This window comes from Torulaspora delbrueckii, chromosome 3 (genome assembly GCF_000243375.1).
Source record: "Torulaspora delbrueckii CBS 1146 chromosome 3, complete genome".
Lineage (NCBI taxonomy): Eukaryota > Fungi > Ascomycota > Saccharomycetes > Saccharomycetales > Saccharomycetaceae > Torulaspora > Torulaspora delbrueckii.
Window position 1 is genome coordinate 35,843 of NC_016503.1, and position 18,058 is coordinate 53,900.

The 18,058-nt window shown below is 41.7% G+C and overlaps 12 protein-coding genes across 12 annotated transcripts; 6 read left to right on the forward strand and 6 right to left on the reverse strand.

Annotated features, from left to right (window-relative positions):
* Positions 1-154: 154 nt before the first annotated feature.
* Positions 155-2,308, forward strand: RGD2 (GTPase-activating protein RGD2; the record flags this gene model as incomplete). The annotated part of the gene is made up of 1 exon (XM_003680079.1): positions 155-2,308. The coding sequence occupies one exon, from the start codon at positions 155-157 to the stop codon at positions 2,306-2,308; it is 2,154 nt and encodes a 717-aa protein (XP_003680127.1).
* Positions 2,309-2,377: 69 nt separating this feature from the next.
* SIC1 (cyclin-dependent protein serine/threonine kinase inhibiting protein SIC1) lies at positions 2,378-3,238 on the reverse strand (the record flags this gene model as incomplete). Its single annotated transcript, XM_003680080.1, has 1 exon — positions 2,378-3,238. The coding sequence occupies one exon, from the start codon at positions 3,236-3,238 to the stop codon at positions 2,378-2,380; it is 861 nt and encodes a 286-aa protein (XP_003680128.1).
* Positions 3,239-3,742: 504 nt separating this feature from the next.
* On the forward strand, positions 3,743-4,554 carry BOS1 (Bos1p; the record flags this gene model as incomplete). Its single annotated transcript, XM_003680081.1, has 2 exons — positions 3,743-3,745; positions 3,835-4,554. 2 exons carry the CDS (start codon positions 3,743-3,745, stop codon positions 4,552-4,554), a joined length of 723 nt encoding a protein of 240 aa, XP_003680129.1.
* A 36-nt stretch (positions 4,555-4,590) lies between these two features.
* Positions 4,591-6,369, reverse strand: FMP25 (Fmp25p; the record flags this gene model as incomplete). The annotated part of the gene is made up of 1 exon (XM_003680082.1): positions 4,591-6,369. One exon carries the CDS (start codon positions 6,367-6,369, stop codon positions 4,591-4,593), a length of 1,779 nt encoding a protein of 592 aa, XP_003680130.1.
* Positions 6,370-6,496: 127 nt separating this feature from the next.
* Positions 6,497-7,111, forward strand: FMP32 (Fmp32p; the record flags this gene model as incomplete). The annotated part of the gene is made up of 1 exon (XM_003680083.1): positions 6,497-7,111. The coding sequence occupies one exon, from the start codon at positions 6,497-6,499 to the stop codon at positions 7,109-7,111; it is 615 nt and encodes a 204-aa protein (XP_003680131.1).
* A 52-nt stretch (positions 7,112-7,163) lies between these two features.
* On the reverse strand, positions 7,164-7,928 carry SEC53 (phosphomannomutase SEC53; the record flags this gene model as incomplete). The annotated part of the gene is made up of 1 exon (XM_003680084.1): positions 7,164-7,928. One exon carries the CDS (start codon positions 7,926-7,928, stop codon positions 7,164-7,166), a length of 765 nt encoding a protein of 254 aa, XP_003680132.1.
* Positions 7,929-8,204: 276 nt separating this feature from the next.
* On the reverse strand, positions 8,205-8,870 carry RPL10 (60S ribosomal protein uL16; the record flags this gene model as incomplete). The annotated part of the gene is made up of 1 exon (XM_003680085.1): positions 8,205-8,870. One exon carries the CDS (start codon positions 8,868-8,870, stop codon positions 8,205-8,207), a length of 666 nt encoding a protein of 221 aa, XP_003680133.1.
* A 437-nt stretch (positions 8,871-9,307) lies between these two features.
* BUD20 (Bud20p) lies at positions 9,308-9,793 on the forward strand (the record flags this gene model as incomplete). Its single annotated transcript, XM_003680086.1, has 1 exon — positions 9,308-9,793. One exon carries the CDS (start codon positions 9,308-9,310, stop codon positions 9,791-9,793), a length of 486 nt encoding a protein of 161 aa, XP_003680134.1.
* A 25-nt stretch (positions 9,794-9,818) lies between these two features.
* Positions 9,819-10,721, reverse strand: OTU1 (ubiquitin-specific protease OTU1; the record flags this gene model as incomplete). The annotated part of the gene is made up of 1 exon (XM_003680087.1): positions 9,819-10,721. The coding sequence occupies one exon, from the start codon at positions 10,719-10,721 to the stop codon at positions 9,819-9,821; it is 903 nt and encodes a 300-aa protein (XP_003680135.1).
* Positions 10,722-11,167: 446 nt separating this feature from the next.
* Positions 11,168-11,809, forward strand: RFU1 (Rfu1p; the record flags this gene model as incomplete). The annotated part of the gene is made up of 1 exon (XM_003680088.1): positions 11,168-11,809. One exon carries the CDS (start codon positions 11,168-11,170, stop codon positions 11,807-11,809), a length of 642 nt encoding a protein of 213 aa, XP_003680136.1.
* Positions 11,810-11,851: 42 nt separating this feature from the next.
* Positions 11,852-14,368, reverse strand: LAM6 (Lam6p; the record flags this gene model as incomplete). Its single annotated transcript, XM_003680089.1, has 1 exon — positions 11,852-14,368. One exon carries the CDS (start codon positions 14,366-14,368, stop codon positions 11,852-11,854), a length of 2,517 nt encoding a protein of 838 aa, XP_003680137.1.
* A 399-nt stretch (positions 14,369-14,767) lies between these two features.
* On the forward strand, positions 14,768-17,872 carry RGR1 (Rgr1p; the record flags this gene model as incomplete). Its single annotated transcript, XM_003680090.1, has 1 exon — positions 14,768-17,872. One exon carries the CDS (start codon positions 14,768-14,770, stop codon positions 17,870-17,872), a length of 3,105 nt encoding a protein of 1,034 aa, XP_003680138.1.
* Between the last annotated feature and the right edge of the window lie 186 nt (positions 17,873-18,058).

The following is an 18,058-nucleotide window of genomic DNA, read 5'->3' on the forward strand; positions in this document are numbered from 1 at the left end:
TATATAATCTTGATGAGTTAGTCATTTGACGCGATTCACTTGAAACAATCCACACTTTTGAAACTTTAAATCACAGGCGATGCTTCACTAAGAGAGCTTTGGTGACTGCGATTCAACTCAAGATTCACAAGTCGATAGAGATCAGGTTTTGAGAATGCCTAACTTTGCTGATAGTTTCTGGTCTGAAGACTTGGTGTCAGGTATACAAGTCCTGTTTGAAAAGTTATATGACGGCTGTGAAGAATGTGATATGTTTATTCAATTGTTTGCGTCAAGGATGCAGTTTGAAGTGAACTATGGTCGTCAGCTTGGTGGAGTTAGTACTGGAATTGATCATTTAGATAAAGTCAAGAATGATCCGGAAGTCACTACGGCTAATGCACTACTCAGTATGACAGCACAAATGGTACAAGAGGGGAAACATCACTTGTCAGTTGCTTCAAATATTGAAGCATTCATTTTGCAACCATTCAGTCAATGGTGTGATGACCATAGGAAGCGAGTAGAGTACTCCGAAAAGTCGCTTAAAAGTAATGTAGGGAACTATCAAAAGTCAAGAAAGTATGTTTCTAAGTTGGAACGTGAATATTTCAATAAGTGTAGACAATTGGAAGATTTCAAGAGATCGAACTTCAACGAGGACGAGCTTGTGAATGCTACTGCTTCATTGAAACTACAGGAAAAATATGAAGATGATGTGGCTAGAGAAAAGGATTTCCAGCATTTCGCAACAGTTGCCGGGATTGAATTCGACTTCAAGAGTATGAGGGAAGCATTGCAACTATTGCTGAAGGAGTTACCAAAATCTGAGTATAGAGTTCCACTGATCAACTATACTTTACAGAACACAAATAGTGGCGGTGAAATAACAAAATTTGTGATGGAACATATGTCTTTGAAAGATATTGATCAAGCCGAAACGTTCGGACAGGACTTGTTGAACCTAGGCTTTTTGAAGTACTGCAACGGTGTTGGGAACACGTTTGTTAACTCGAAGAAATTTCAATATCAGTGGAAAGGTTATGCCTATAAATTTGCAAACTTGCCTCAGCCTTTTGCTGAATCAGAAATTAATATTCCCCAAATGGATCCTAAGCTGTCAAATTATTTGCAGGACTTTACTTCCAAGATGTCTCCGGGATCCCCAATTCCATCAACTCCGGCAGCCTCGTCAGTCACAGTTCCATCATTATCAGATTCTGAGAAGGAGCTTTTTAGACTGAGGAAAGAAGCGGAGCTTGCGGATAGCAAGTATCGTCAAGAATGTTTCAAGATGGATTCCTTGAGATGTTCAATTGAAGAGCTTATGGTAGATCACCTGTCCTTCATGGAAAAATGTGAATTAGATAGATTGAAGGCTGTCAAAAAAGTCACATTTGACTTCTGTGGGGCTATAGGCAATAAAATCTCAAGCTTGAAGATAAGCGTTGATACCATGCTAGAAAATAATGACCGGATGGATCCAACGGGCGATTTGTTAAATCTACTATCCCAATGCCGCACAGGTGTTTTCCAACCTCGAGCCATCACCTATAATAATTACTACAATCCTGGCGCCTTCCAGAATTTTGGGATTGATCTTGAGTCAAGATGCAGGCTTGATAAAAAGGTCGTCCCATTGATAGCCAGTGTAATTCTGTCTTATATGGATCAAGTCTACCCTGAGTTGCCCAGTGATAAAGTGAGGACAGCTGTATGGACAGCGCCCGTCAAGCTTAATCTCACTCATCAATTGAGACATTTACTCAACCAGAGACAGTTACATGATGATACTGAAGTGTTAGAAGTGATTGAGGATTACAACGGTGAGCCAAGTACGGTCGCAAGTGTTCTCAAAATTTATCTCCTAGAGTTGCCCGAGAGGTTGATTACAAAGGACATCTATGATGTCCTGAAAGTGCTATACGCCGAATATTCATTGCCAGCAACAACGGATGAAGAGGAGCCCACCTCCGAGGAAGTAAAAGGCCAAGAGGCTGACAAGAAACTAGAAATCGACAATAATAGGATCACTGGTTTAGCCACAACATTAGCCACGCTTCCAAAACCCCATATCGCAACTCTGGATGCGATAATAACCCACTTTTATAGGTTGATTAAAATTTTGAAGATGGGTGAAAGTGGAGCCCTAGCGGCGGCTGAATTCACTTCTGCAATTTCGCAAGAATTTGCAAACTGCATCATCGAGGTTCGCATGCCTGATGGAAACGATCTAGGCTATAAAATCTTCTACGATTTGCTCACACATAGGAAACAAATCTTTGGAGAGCTAAAGAGACAAGGCACCAAGAAGAAAGACAATCCATGAATGTTAAAACATCAATATTACTACCAAACCCGTATAATTTATTTAAATGACATTTTCAAGCCGCTCCGATTAATGCTCCTCCTCTATATCCTGTTTTCTCTTAGTTTCCAGCACGTTTAACTCTTCGGCAAAGAGCCTCTTGGGTTTATACAATTCCTTCTCCCTCTCTGATAAGTGACGTCGCCTTACGACGTCGCCCTTCTTATTGACATACGTTATTACGTCTTCGATATCAGGGTTTTCATGTAATAGGAGCTGTTTTCTCTGCTGTCTGATACTCTCATCTGCCACTTCTTCACTTTGAAAGGGATTATACAGACTTTTTCCTTTTACTATCTCTTCTGAATCTGATAAGTCATCCGCAGATTCATGCTCTGAATTATTCCATTCCTGGGCCATTTGAAATGTTACCACTTTATGGCTTGGAGTCCCAGGAACCTGCTTGGCCAGCTTACGTGATTCTTGGTATTCACCTTCCTCCAGATCCGAAGAAAACTGGTCGGAAAGATCTCTTCTTGTCGATACAGGTCTCCTAGGCGGCAGTAGCGATAGCGGAGCTCTATCACTCACAGATAAAAGCTCTTCGTTAGATGGCGGGAACAAAACCCTACTAACGTTCTGCAACTCACCTGCAGGCTCTAATAAGGGTCCTTTACTCTTTGAAGACTGGGTTTGGGGTGTGTACTCTGGCGAATTGAATCCTTTAAAAGGAGACTTGCTCACATTGCCCATTAAAGGAGCCTTAAGTGACGGTACTGAATGCTTGAAAGGTTTTACAGTAGAAGGTGTCACCGGCGCACGCAAATGTGATCCTCTATGAGGAGTCTGAGGGAACTCATGGTCCTTTCTCTCCTGCAAGGCCTCTTCAAATGTACAAACAGATCTAGAGTTCCTTCTTCCTCTGGAAGCTGGTGGAGTCGATGGTGTCATTATTGCACGCAAGGGTCTCTGTAAAAGGTTTCAGTCAAAAGAATTGGTTCTTTGCTCAGAGAACCACTTCAGATATAGCGGACTGTTTAAATAAAATTGGGTGTTTCTTTGCGATTACCTGGTCAACTCAAACAAGCCAGTTTTGAAGGATTGATGCTTGTTCGGTTTATTTCAGCCAGCCACTTTAATTTCAAGTGTTCGCGTAATAATGAAAAATCAAGCTGAGATTATCTAAATTGCAAGAATTTACTGCACGACTAGCCTCAATCAGCGAACAGATCAACTCCCAGATCGGCAATAAAATCATGTATCAAATGCAGAATGGGAGGACTAATTTCTTGGTAAATTTTCGGTGGCCTTCCCCTTGAATAACATCTATCAGCCTCGCCTTTACGTTCCTGAAATTTTCAAGCTTATAACAATTTGTTCTTCTGACTGGTGCAGCGAAGCTACGATTGATCAAGTCGCTCGTGTGCTTTGGCTAGGGTTTGGCAGTGGTTGGTAATGGTATGAATGATCTTTTTTTTCAGGTGTCGAGATGCCTCCCAATGTTTTTAATACAATGTTTATAATACTAACATGAAGAGCTTAATCAGAACGCTATCTACAATCATGGAGTCAAGCAGAAGAACCAATTGCAGGTAGATTTAGGGAAATTTGAGAAAGATCCTTACACTTCTCCGATCTCGCTTCAGGGCTCCATTTCAGCTACTTTGGTCTCCTTCGAAAGAACCATTGAACAATATAAGGATCAATTCAAAAAGTATCAGACAAACAACCTAGATGGCAGTGAAACTGAAAATGTGAAATATCAAAATCGATTAGATTCTTTGGTTTCAGCACACAAGGATTTTGCAGTTAAGTTTGCAGAGCTTAAAGAGCAGTATAACAAGTCAGATGCGCGTTCCCTGCTATTTAGTGGTAGTGATGCGTACAAAGTGGATGGCGAATCCGTGGTAAATAAGCGCAGTGTTCCACAGGTAAATTCTGCAAGCCCTCGTGCTTCATTTGATCATAGAGCTGGTTTGCCGTTGTACAATGGTCTTCAAAAAGAGCAATCGATATTCCAACGTGGTAACGCCCAACTGGATTTGATCTTGGAAATGGGGCACCAGTCTCTCGATGATTTGGTAGAACAGAATCAAATACTGAGGAAGGTGCAGGACCGCATGTCTAGCAGTCTGAGGACCCTTGGTGTCTCTGAGGGCACTATTCAAATGATAAACAGACGGGCGTTTAAGGACAAGCTAATATTTTGGTTTGCTTTTATCCTGATGCTGATAGGTTTCTACTTCGTGTTCAAATGGCTTCGTTAACCAATAGACTCAATTTAATTATAACTATTAACAGACTCATTTCTTCCAGTATATACAGCTCGAATCTCCGCCCGCCGCCAAATACTGGCCAGGCAGCAGTTTAAGCTTCGTTTTGAAAAGCTCCTCAGGTGAGTTCTTGGCACCTGGAGTTAGTGCTTCAGGTATGCTGACGGGTCTACCATGCTTGATACGTTTTCCAGTACCGAGCTGGCCATGATCATTCAAACCCCAAGCGCAAACATCGCCATTGTGCAATTTACACAAGACATGTTTCTCTCCGCAAGCCCATTCTTCAATTTTGTTTGATGCTGGAAGATCCTTCAAGGGCGTAGGTTCTGACTGTGAGTTTCTAAAGTTCCCATTACCCAATTCACCATATTGGCCACTACCAAATGCAAAATAGGATATGCTTTCCGCTGGTAATTGTGTAGTTCTATCTCCCAAGTTGTTGGCGGTCATTGTCACGTAAGAAGTATCTCCACTGCAATGTACGTCAACGCATTTAACGTCAATGTCCCTACTGAAGTAAGAATTGAAACGGTTCAAAACCTTTGGATAAGGAGCCTGATCAATATCGTAAAGTATCGGTAACCCTAATTGACCATACCTATTCAAACCGAAAACGAACAAATTCCCATTCGAATCTCTTGCGAGAGTATGAAAATTGCCACATGCGATTTGCTCTATTTTACGTTTCTCGACCTTTTTATCTTCGGTTAAGCCATTATTTAACAGCTCAATCTCATATAACTTGTTAGGCGGTGGAAATTTGTCAAAATGGGACAAGGTTGGAACACCAAATTGACCACAGGGCCTCTGCCCCTCTGAAGCTTTGACACCCGTTGCGCAAGAGTAGGCCTTTCCTGCGTTCGAAATCAGCACCAGGTGTTCTTTGCCAACGTCAAAATCGCGTACCTTCTTTTCGCCACTGCCTTTGAACACACTTTTAGTATCTAGCTTGAAACCGTAGTTTGTGTAACGTCTCCAAGGCAACAACCATGACCGTTTCATATCGATGTGAGCTAGCCTTACATCTCCAGAATTCAATGGTACGATCAATATTTCGCCACGCTTATTTAGAGCATACGCACAAGAATTGGATTCCTTCACGGATACGAGATTCTGGTCTGCCAGTATACATTCGCATTTATTGTTATCCCACTTCAGCAGATTACCTTTTTCATCAATTGCAAGGTTTGCCTGAACGTTGTTCACCGTAGTGAGGCAAACATCCCTCAAGTACTTTCCATCGAATAGAGAGTTTCTTCTAGGAAACACAGAGCCAGGCCTAGATTTCTTTAGGCCTTCACCATCGCCACCCCAAAAGTACAGACCAGGAACTTCAAACCCCAGTTCCGTAGTGGGAATGATCGGGATATCTGCCAATGACTTTTTAGCCTTTTTCTTGAACAACTTCTCAATCGTATCATCATCGACTCTCATATCCTTTGTCATCCACCAGCCCTTAATTTGAGGCCATTTTGAGTAAACCGTCGCGCCAATACCAACTCCCGCCAATACCAGTAGCCCTTGAAGGATAGCTGAAAGCTTCATGAGCTTCTCAGTCTTATCCTGGTTCTCTTTTTCTAACTCCTCAGGGGATTTATCTGGCCATTCATAATCCATGAGTGATTTCTTGGCCTTGTAAGGCTTGGATTCCAATTCTGGCGCCAACAACTCAGCTTCATCGAACTGCGGAGCATTGGACTTCATCAATTGCTGACCGCTAACGAAACCACGAAAATGAAGACGAACTGATCCTCTCACATGAGGCCTCTGCAAAATACATCTCCTTATCACCACAATACCAGACATCGTGGACCTTTTTGCCTCTTCTTTTCGTTTCAAGATGTGACTGATTGTTAGTCGCGATCGCTTATAATCGAACCTTTATCACAACTAAGAACGCCAGATACATTAAGGAACAGAACGAAAGAATAAGATGAGGGTAGTTGGGCTTCTTATGAAGAAACAATTTCATAGCTGTCGAAGGCTGCTCTCAGATTTTGAGACGGTTCATATTCAGCATACGAACAACTATAAGAAGTTACTCATGGAGAAGGGCAACTTTACGGAGGAACAATCAAATGCAATTGTAGGTTTAATGTCTGATGCAATAAAAGGTGGGATTGCCCATGTTTCACAGGATCTTGCCAAGAGAGAGAGGTTAACACAGTTGACATATCAGCAACGGGTGGATTTTACTAAACTGAGAGATCAGCTATTAAGTGCCGATCGCAGTGAGTTTCATAACATTCAAAACGAGTATGAAAGAGTGCGAAACGACCTTGATAAGCTACGTAACAAGCTTAGAGAAGAGATCACAAAGGCCAATGCAGGTTTCAAATTGGATTTGTCGTTAGAGAAAGGTAGAATAAGGGAGGAGAGCAGCCACCACGATGTACAGATCAAAGAGATTGATACTAGGATTGACCAAGAAGTGACCAACATTAAGATGCAGATTGAATCCGTAAAGACCCAGGTGATGCAATGGCTTATCGGTGTATGTACTGGTACATTTGCCCTTGTGTTAGCTTATGTGAGATTATTATCTTGAAGGCCTTACAAAAACATATTTATATGCGTATATCTTGGGTATGAATTCGAAATTATAACTGGAAAAGTTCTCTTAGGATTCTAACAGTGTCGTTTGGAGTTTGAACAGAGTGACCGATCGTTCTTGGATCTTCGTAGATCTCGTAATCGTTACCACCAACAGAGGTTTTGTCACCGAAGAAGTGAATCTCCTTGAAACCATCGTCTGCAACGTGCTTTAGACAGTAAGTCTTATCCCAACCAGATGGGAAGACATCGAAAGAGATCTGGCCACCGATGGAGTAAGTTAGACCCAAGTCTGGGAATTCTTTCTTCAAAGCTTCGACAAACTTAGCTCTAACTTGATGTTCCTTGTCAAATCTTTCAAATTCGTTACGTTCTTCAGTAGAAGCATTTCTACCGATTGGAGAAACGTTAATCATACCATTTCTAAACTCCAAGAAAGTACCTCTTCTCTTTGGCAATTCCATATTACCCAAGTACTTCAAGATGAAAGCGGCCAATTTGTTGTATTTTTCTTCACCAAGCCAGTTGATGAAAGATTGAGAAGCCAATTCTTCACCTAGTCTGTAAGCAGTCAACCCATTCTCAGAGAACGCATAATCGAACTCGTTCAACACGTTTGGGCCCAATTGTTCCAATTGCTTACTCAAATCGGAACCACCAACGAAACCAATACAGACCTTCTTTCTCAATTGAGCCAAAGTGTCTCTAACTTCATCGGAAACGGTCAATCTAGCTGGCGTCAAAGTACCATCAACGTCAAATAGAACCAAAGTTTCTGGGCTCTCCTTGTAAGCGAATTCTGAGACTGGCATTGTGCTATTTGTAGACTATCACGGTCAAAGATCTAGATCCAAATTTGACTTAACTAAGAATAAATAAGATAGCTTGAAGTTGTCTGTTTATATATCGATTTGGTGAATTGGTGAGAGGACACGGTGGACGCGTCTTCGCGACTGGAAAATTTTGCATAATACGGAAAATACGACCAGCTAGCCATGATAGCCAAACTAGAATAATAGTCTCATTTGAAGTAGAAAACGTGAATATTCCCGAGTAAATAACTAATTATCTAAAGAGGTTTAAACATCTTAAGCGTGTTGAGTGAAGTAGTCTGGGAATTCTCTGAAGTTGTGTTCCAAAGAACCCTTCTTAGACAAGAACTTAACGAAAGCACCGTCATCCTTAACTTCACCAGCATCTCTCTTCTTAACGTATTCTGGTCTATCCAAGTTGGTGAAACCCCATTTCTTGGACAAGATGATCTTTTGTTGACCTGGGAACTTGTATCTAGCTCTTCTCAAACCTTCAATGACAACATCCTTGTTGTTGTCCTTGGTTCTAACAGAAAAGATAATTTGACCAATGGCAACACGAGCAGCCAAACCATGAGGTTTACCCCAAGCACCTCTCATACCTTGTTGCAATCTATCGGCACCGGCACAAGACAACATCTTGTTGATTCTCAAGACGTGGAAAGGATGAACTCTAACTCTCAAGTGGAAAGCATCTCTACCACTGATCTTAGTCATGTACTTGTTAGCACAGATACGAGCAGCTTCCAAAGCTTCAGAGGACAATTGTTCCAATTCGTTGGAGACCAAATGAACACACAATGGGAATTCATCGACAGTAGCCTTCTTCTTACCCAAATCGTAGATTCTAATCTTGGAGTCTGGGACAGCTCTGTTGTACCTAGACTTTGGGTAAGGCTTGTTCTTTTGGTATCTGTAACATCTAGCTGGTCTTCTAGCCATCTTGAATTAGTGTACGGGGATCTTCTCAAGGACTACAGTACCTACTGAATAATACTATCAATAGTTTATAAACAGTCTCTCTAACTGACTATCCTTCGAAGATTTGTCATCCAATTCGAGATTGTGCGTCTTTGAAAAATTGAGAAGTTGGAACAGAACAGTCACATAAAATATTTGCATATTTTTTTAAAAATTATTTTTTCAATTTTTTTAGAAAATCAAAAACCCAAGCCTTCTGGGAAATCTATAATGGTCTACTGATGTTGAAAATAACAGTCATAGTTTCTGATCAATTTTGAAAATTTTCCATCTAACCTCATCTCATCTCATCTCATCTCATCTTATGATGGGGTTTATTCATTCAAATAGATTTATTGATCTGGTTTGTATTGGTCTGATTCAATTGCTTGAGCAACACTAGCATAAGATAAAATAAGATGGGAAGATATTCTGTTAAAAGATACAAGACGAAAAGAAGAACAAAGGACTTGGACCTGATTTATAACGAACTGGCGTCCAAGGATAAAATACAACAACTGTTGAATCAGCCACTTGATGAAACGAAACCAGGTCTGGGTCAACACTACTGTATTCATTGTGCTAAATATTTGGAAACTGCCATTGCTTTGAAAACGCATTTGAAATCAAAAAGACATAAAAGAAGAGTTAGCGAGCTGAAGGGCGTTCCCTACACGCAAGAAACTTCTGATGCTGCTGCAGGCTATAACTTGAACAAATTCTTAAATCGTGTCGAGCAGATCAAGGGAGCTGTCGGTGCAGAGAAGGAAAACAATGAACAACTTCTAAAAGAACATCTCGATAAGAACCTCGAAAACGTTTCCACAACGGAACCTACATTACCTTGGGCCAATGAAGAACCAAGCGAAGTTAATGGGGATGAAAATGAAGTTATTATGGGTTAATTACGGATATAAGTGTAATATACGTCTAGGCTTGGCCGAAATCAACGTGACCAGTGCTCTCTGCATGTTTGGCCACCTCTCTCTCGCCAACTAGAGTCTTTTGGCATACATTACATATGATGTTGTCCTTACGGGTGTTGAACGAGTGGCCTGTTTTTTTCATTTGTCTGGCTATCTCCAATGCACCGGTAAGTATGAGCTCTGTGTAGAAAAGATCTCTTTTGTCAAATACAGTCTTGCCATCATCCAGCTCAATAGCATCGTAGTGCACACCGTTGAACATTATCACGATAAATGGGTCAAACTGGTCCTCATTAAATTTCTCAAATTGTTGAGCATCGATATCCAGAACATAGATGGCTATACCAAGTTTCTTCGAGATTATCGCAATCTCAATGCCACCACCCCAAGATTCCTTCTTCAAGATCCACTTGGCATACTCATGGTTCGGTCTATCCAAAACCGCATCGGAGTAAGTGACTGGATCTGCTAAAACCTGTTCACTTACCAATGACCGAAGTTGTGGAGAAATTGATATATCTTTGTAATTGCAATACGAAATTGCATGAAACAAGCATGAATTATCATCTGGTACTTGGTGTACTTCCAAAACCCTTTGTTGTCCGTCGGGGAGCACAATTCTCGTAGCAGTCACTGGCAACTTCACATCAAGGCCATCATCGATTTTGGCTTCGGGAAATTCCTCTGTGATTAAGGTTATTTTCTCACCAGAACTCACACCTAAAGAATCAACACTTGCTTGCAAAGTCTCTTCTGTACATTCCACCTTCTGTGGTGGATACCCGAATCTAACCCCTATAACAGGCAGTGAAGAACCCGAGTTTTCCACCAATTGTTCCAAGGTGTCATCAGGCCCCAATGTCAACACTTTGTTCAGGCCCTGTGGACCACTGATCTTGACCTTCATAGTAGTTTCTTAGCTTATCTTACGCAGTTTAGTGTTTCTAAGGGCGAGCGGATCTTAAATTAAAGGCCTGGTCCCTCACTTAAACATGAGGATTAGCAGGGGGCATTGGACAACCAAGTGATCGCTTTTTAAGTCGAGATATCCATTACAGGGACTGATATACACTGCATTTGAATAGCCACTTGAACTTACGTCGCTCGAAGATTTTGGAATTATATCCACATAGAATTAGGTGAGGCAATTACAATTGTCAAGATGGTGGCATAGATGGGTCTTAGTTCATCTTTCATGTCTGCCTGTTGATAGTTGTTACAGGAAAATTTTTCGAAGTTGCAATGTCGATGCGATGACATTGAAAGAAAATCGCTTAATGCTGAAAAACCCTGTATACTGATGATGAAGGCTCAAAAATAGTGATGCTGCAGAGGTAGTGATTCCTTGATCAAATGCAATCTACCGCCCAATTGAATATTGAAGCATTGGACTACAAATTTTTTCCTAGCACTTCGCTAAAGGTATATCTGAAGGCATGTGTCGGAATACTGGACAAAGCTCAATTGGCATTCCAAGAGGGCAATTTGAAGAGAGCATATGTCTTTTACGTTAGGTACGTGGACCTATGCACAAATAAATTATCTCATCATCCTCAATATCTTGGTAAAGATAGCGATCAGGTTTCGGAGATAGCTCTTCATAGGCAGGAGTATTTGCAACTGATTAGGCTGGAGGTACCAGCTGTCCTGAAGATAACGGAGGATTTGCGTAAACAATTGGATTTGGATTATGCCAAGCATAAATTGTCACTGGCCAAGAATATCGCTAGGCCGAAGCAACAGCATCATAATAGCATCGAGAGCGAAGTACCTGCCCTCGCGAAATTGCCGCCATCATTTGATAATGGTATATTCAATCATTCACTGAGATACTATCATGAAACAACTTCTTTTGGAAACCATTCACAAACACCGGTAAAGAAGAGTCAGAATTCACAAGCGGAACCTACGAATGATGCAAAGGAATCTAAAAATAAGCCAGGCCAGTTCCGCTACTATCCCGAGCTTCCTCAACTATCTTTTCCCACTTTCTAGAAAGAACGTAATCCCTCATATGTAAATTAATTTGCCGCTTAACTAACCACTTCTCTCAGCCATTTCTGCCAATAGAGTCTCTAGAGAACTCAAAAACTGTTCAACGGTGCTCTCTGCATACGTCGTGTTCTGAGGCTTTGTACGTCCTAGCCACTTCTTTAACTCCCCAGCGAGTCCACCTTTAGCGGAGGGTGCTTTTGCCGGTAAATCAATCAGCGGGTGATTCGCCCTACCCCAATTGCCGGATGTCTGCAATGAAATAAAATCTTGGATCCTGTCCATATCACGCTTGATGCTCATCTGATAGAAAAGATTCAAAGCCAAAAGTAGTGTAATTGTTAAGAGCAAAGGTAAAACATACGCGCTGCCGCCAAAAGGTTGACCAGCTGCTTTCTCTGCGAGGCGACCTTCGTTCGATAATTGTGCAGAAGACCTTGCTTCTCCTGTAGTTTTCTCGGCAGGAGGTCTAGTTGATACCTTAGCTTTACGGCCTCCAACTTTGGATGGCGAAGTGTAAACACTTACGGTACCCTTCTCTGTGTTTTCAGCAACATATCTCTTGATATGCTCTACCAAGTCCTTTGTAGCCGCAAGTTGACCGCTCTTACAACTTGACTCTACCATTGATTTAATCCAGCTACTGGCGGTCCATTCTACCCAATACGAAATCTTCAACGCACAAGTTGTTTCTGAAGCCCATCTAAACATGTACCGGGTTCTTGTGGAGAAGCTGCCACCACTAGGAACATCAGGTGTCCTAGTAATATTCAACACATTGATATAGTCCGAGTAGTCAAGGTGCAGAATAGTTTCTTGCACCACGCACTTCGTTGATTTCGGTCCTACTGGAAAATGCAGACCTTTGGCATAAGTAAATTCACGATAATGTTGACCCTCTTGATTTACCTGATCGAATCTGCCAATCTCAGAAAACTGTGAAGAATCCTGAGTCTTGAAGAATTCCAGCCAGAACTTAGGATTAGTCTCACTAAAGAGCAATTGAAACACGACACCTGGAGGTGCGTCTAACTCTAATTCAGCTAAAACAGTTTCTTTGTTATCCTCAGGTTTGTACTGGAAGCTTGTTGCTTTCGCATAATAAGGTCCGTCATACTCGTAATTTACTTTAGGTTTGAGTTTGAATCCTATTTTTTTTGTCTTAGAGCTTGTGGGCTTTCCAGCGGACTGCTCCTCGTGTTTATCGTCTTCTTCATCGTCATCTTCATCTTCCGACCCTACTCCAGAGTCATATGCATAATGGGATGGAGTATAATCATCGACCGATCTAATTGCATCCTCTATGATAGAATCGTTTTCGCTAACAAAGGATGTTCTACTTGGGGGCTCGCTAGGTCGCACCAAATCGGTATAAGATCTATTTTCAGGCTGGCTCACCATGTGGCGATCCATCGATGTTGTGGATACTGACTTCGTCAAACTCTCGTCTTTTTGCTTTTCACCTTGAGCTAAAAGGGTCCTGGACCAGACTTCTTTAAGTAAAGTAAATGCAGTGTCTCGTGAAATAAATCCATTGAATTGAGTTTTGGACGTCTCTGTCTCTATGGAAATAGCGTTGGGGAAAAGACCCGCTGTAGAGGTTTTTTCCATGTAGGTAACATCTTTGAAAGGCGTCACAACCTTAGCTATCCAGCCCAACAAACTCGATGAGAAACATAAGTGCGATTCCGACACGTAAATCCTTCCCTGGTAAAGAAACTCTCTACTAAGCGCACAACTGAAATCATCCAATAACCTGTCGCTCTCTGGTACATTTTTAAACAAGCTGTGAAACTCTGCGTTCCTCTCTGCATTGGCGTAATGGAATGGGGTATCTAAATAAGTCTCACCAACAAATCTCTTGGGATCAAATGTTTCGTTATCGTGAAGCGACACTCTGCGAACCATTTCCTGTGGTTTTTCCACTTCTTTCAATGGTGAACTAGTCTCTGGCGGTGAGTTGGCCTTTTTCCCAGTCTTTTTGTTGTTTGTCGAAGGTTGCCTCCTGTGCGTTATGATATCGGGAGGATTAGCCTTCTTGGTATCTAGACCCTGTTGAGTTGACTGCTGGGATCCCTGCTTGAAGGATAATGAAGACATCATACTATCAAAAAAAGTTGCAGCTCCCGAAGGAGGCTGTATACCTTCTGCAGATGATTTAATTGAGTTCTTCTCACTGTTACTGATGATATCGTTTACTGAACTCAATGCCGAATTCTTACCAGCCGACATACTGGCTGTACTTGATATGGAGTTAACATCTGAAAGATGCGGATCTGCCGGTGAAGACTTCAAATTTAATGCAACTGCATCCAACGAAGAGCCCGATTTACGTCGCAGTGAACTCTTCCTTGTATATGGCGATTTGGGCCCTTCCACAGCCTCAGCAGCCTCATCATCATCCACAGGAAGCTCCTGGACTTCAGGAACAAACGGATCACTCAATGGACTTAGCAGATTGGCTTCACTACTGTCTCTGTTCCTCCGCGTAAGCGTTGTCTCGCTGTCATCAGCACCCCCATCAGAGACGGGCGTCCAATTATCAACGTCCGACGGTTCCATTGCACAAACAGCAGACTGCCAAAGGCTCAGAGTGTGCTTAATGACTAGGATAATGACCCTGATCAGTCGTAGTTGACAGTTTAGTTCACCTTTTGAAGGCCCCTATCACTTCTGCCTTGACGTTACCCTCAGCCACACTCTAAATTGAAATTTAAACAGGCTTATTGAGCCAAGAGCGTCCATCAGAAGGGTAGAAAGTAGAAAGGTGACGGCCAGCTGACTCATAGTGCCTCAGAGAGTCTTATCAGTGGCAGCTCGATATTCAGTTGGAACCGGAGCTGTTTACAGAGAAATTGGCCAATTTTTGGAGTGTTTTTGGGTGGAAACAAATCGCTTCCAGATTCGAAAGTACGATAGCCGTGGGAGTTATAATAGTGTTGGAAACCATTGGATTTTATAATGACTACTGAGCTTGATCTAGAGAAAATGTTGGATGGGAAAGGAGCTACTGGGAATGTCGGTACTAAGGAAATGCCTAAAAATGATGAACTGGATGGCGTAATACCCAATGGAAAGAGAACAAATTCGAAGGATATTCAAGTGTTGCAAACGCCAGACTCTAATGCTAGAAGAGTCGCTGATCCTGCAGTTACTCCTCCTCCTATACCGCATGTTGAAATCAACCAGGTATCACTTGCACTGATTATGCGGAATTTGACTGTATTCACCATGAAGGAAATTTCGCAGTACATGAAAACCAATGAGCATGTTAATCCTCAAGAACCGGGATCCGCAAGAAAGCTGCGTTTTCTACAGTTGATTATTTTCATGAGAAACCAGTTCCTGAAACTTTATGTGCTGATCAAATGGTGTCGAACTATTAAGAATAACAATTTTCACACGATGATTGACCTCTTAAACTGGTTCAGAGTCGCAAATGCACAAGTCAACAATTGTATATGGGCTCTTAAAAGTAACGTTACGGCTATGTCGAATGCAAAGTTACCGAATGCGGATTTAGTAACAGCGTTGGAAGTCCTGAGCCTTGGAAGAACTAATTTACCTGTGCATAACTTTAGAATGAGTGGTGAAGACGACCCTGAGGCAGTGGCTGGTGGTATGAAGAAGATTCCGCCAAAGCTTGTCTTGCATAGACTTAGAGATTTGAATTTAGCGGTATCTTTGAAGATTGCGTTGATAGATTTCCCACCACAATTTCAAAATTATGTCATCAAAAATGGTAGGATCTACATCACAGTCGCTGAAGAATTTGAGATTCAGTTAGCTACAATTGACTGTCATTCGCCACTATTCTTCGTCGATTTGCAATTCCTCTTCACTGATCGTAATTTACCTTTGAATAAACTTCGAACAGAGAAAGTTATAAATGAGCTTCTTTTCAAGAGCGCAAAGCCTTTGCTGGCGTTGCACAATTTCCTGCACAAGTACGTGCTCACTTTGCAACTCTATATGATTCACTCTGAGCTACTGGATATGGAAAGTGGCGGCAAGTTTACTGGGGGAAATCTTGTGCACAGATATGATTCGAAGAAAAGTGTTATTTCAATCAAGTATTGGATTCATAGTAAGTTGGGTCGGAGAGCAAAGATTACTATTGGTGTCGAGAAGTCGACAGAGAGTCTGGTCTTGAAATGGAATAACCCGATCGCTACACAATCAAGGATGCCCGTTAGATATACCAATATTTTGAAAAATCTTGAATCCATCCTAGACGAAATCATGTTCAATCATTCTTATCTTATTAGAGCAGACCTTTTGGCAAAAGGTGTATTCCAAGAGGACGAAGAGAGCCCTGATGTTCTTCTTTTCCAAGTTCCAACAACGTGCTTCTCCGTCGCTCCAATACAGTTGAAAATTGACTTGCTCAGCGGAGTATTTTATTTCAAGAACCCCACAGCTTTATTACTGAAGTATGTCAGCCAGATCAACCGTGCAGAAAATGCTGAAGATTTGACTAAAGTCTTACATCGACTGAAGTTAGAAAAAATAAGTCATATCTTGAGAAACATGTTTGAAAAAACTGGTTGGATGTGTAGCAGGGTCATTAAGCTCGACCAACCCATCGAATCACAGACAGCAACCAAGAATTCTAGTAATGCACTTTTGCAAGATGATATCTTCATTCGTTTGCCGAATTGGCTGGCCAACTGGTATTTGATACTCACGGTTATATCATCCAATACTTCATGCATTGTTGAGAAGAGAATTGGCAAGGTAGCATCCGTCAAGGGCAAATGGCAACTCGTTTACCTGGGTAAATCAACTGTAACCACCTCAAGATTAGAAACTATGACTTATCAGAAAGTGTTACATTTACAAAAGACTATTTTCCATAGGGTTGTCAATCATATGATCATCGATTCGTTAAATCAGTTGAATATCAGGAACAAAATTTGTGCCAATGATTTGGCCTCTTCAACTCTACCGCATTACATTGCAGATGACAGTATCGCAAATAGCAATGGAGAGTGCTACACATCGATAATCACGCTCGAGTTGGAGTCATTCTTGGAAGGATCAAAAGCTCTAAATAGCATACTGGAGAGCTCAATGTTCATGAAAATTGACTATTCGCGCTCAGAGATTAAATTGTTTGGTAAGTTCAAGTGTGATACCGCAATGATTAAATGCAAGTGCGACGAATTACTGATCCATTTTGTACCAGATGACGCTCTAGCATTCTACCTTTGCGAAGAACTCACGAATTTAAATTTCATCGGTCAATACTTGACCAAATTCAAGCAAAAACTAATGCAAATGGTGGTATTAACCGACGTAGTGGAAAGATTACACAGAAACTTCGCATCCGAAGGTTTTAAGATCGTTGCGTTGAAGCCAAATGAGATATCTTTCAAATACCTAAAGGACAGCACAGACAATCAAGATTGTACTATAAGCATAATAACAAGCGACCAAACGGTCGAAAACATGACGGTTCAGCTATCGCCGTCTAATCCGCAGCACATCATACAACCGTTCATCGACAAGGGCCACATGGACTACCACTCCATCTTCAACTACTTGCAATTTACCTCTTCGCTCTTTATTGTTTTCAAAACGATTCTCTCCGAGAACCAAAACAGCACCAATAGTTACACAATGGTAAGTCTCGGCCTACACAACTTGTGCGAATATCAATTACTTTACCATAATCCAGAGTCGGGCACCAAAATTACGGTTATCGTCGAGCTCAAGAACGTATCGCACAACAGGCGCAAGAAAATTCAGTTCTACATTCATTTCTCTGACGAAGAGCACGTCTCTACAAAATCTATGGCATACCCATTAGTGCATCAAGTACGCAACCAGGTCTTTATGCTCGAAACCAGGGACAACAGTGTCGCTACAGGTCCTCGCAAATACCCTCATGCAATCAAACTCGTCGACGGTATATCGTGCGATCCATCAGATGTGGGACCTATCCTATTAGAGATTCACAATATCCTCAGAACCGATAGCAACGTTGTTGGCTCTACGCCTGCAATGAACGGCATTTCCTCTATCAATCCCACGACTATTCCCGCGACCGCAACCACTCTGTGAGCGTCAGTCTGTGAGCGTCAGTCCACAGCTAAGTAGCATTAAATACGCATTGCCGGTCAATCCAGCTAGCAACGCTCTAATTACCTTATACCGCTCAAGCCTTCGAGGACTTCCATAGCTCATACTCGAGATTTTCGAATTTCCCTCTTTCGGACTTCTTGCCCCTCGGTGCCCCTCAATTTTGAA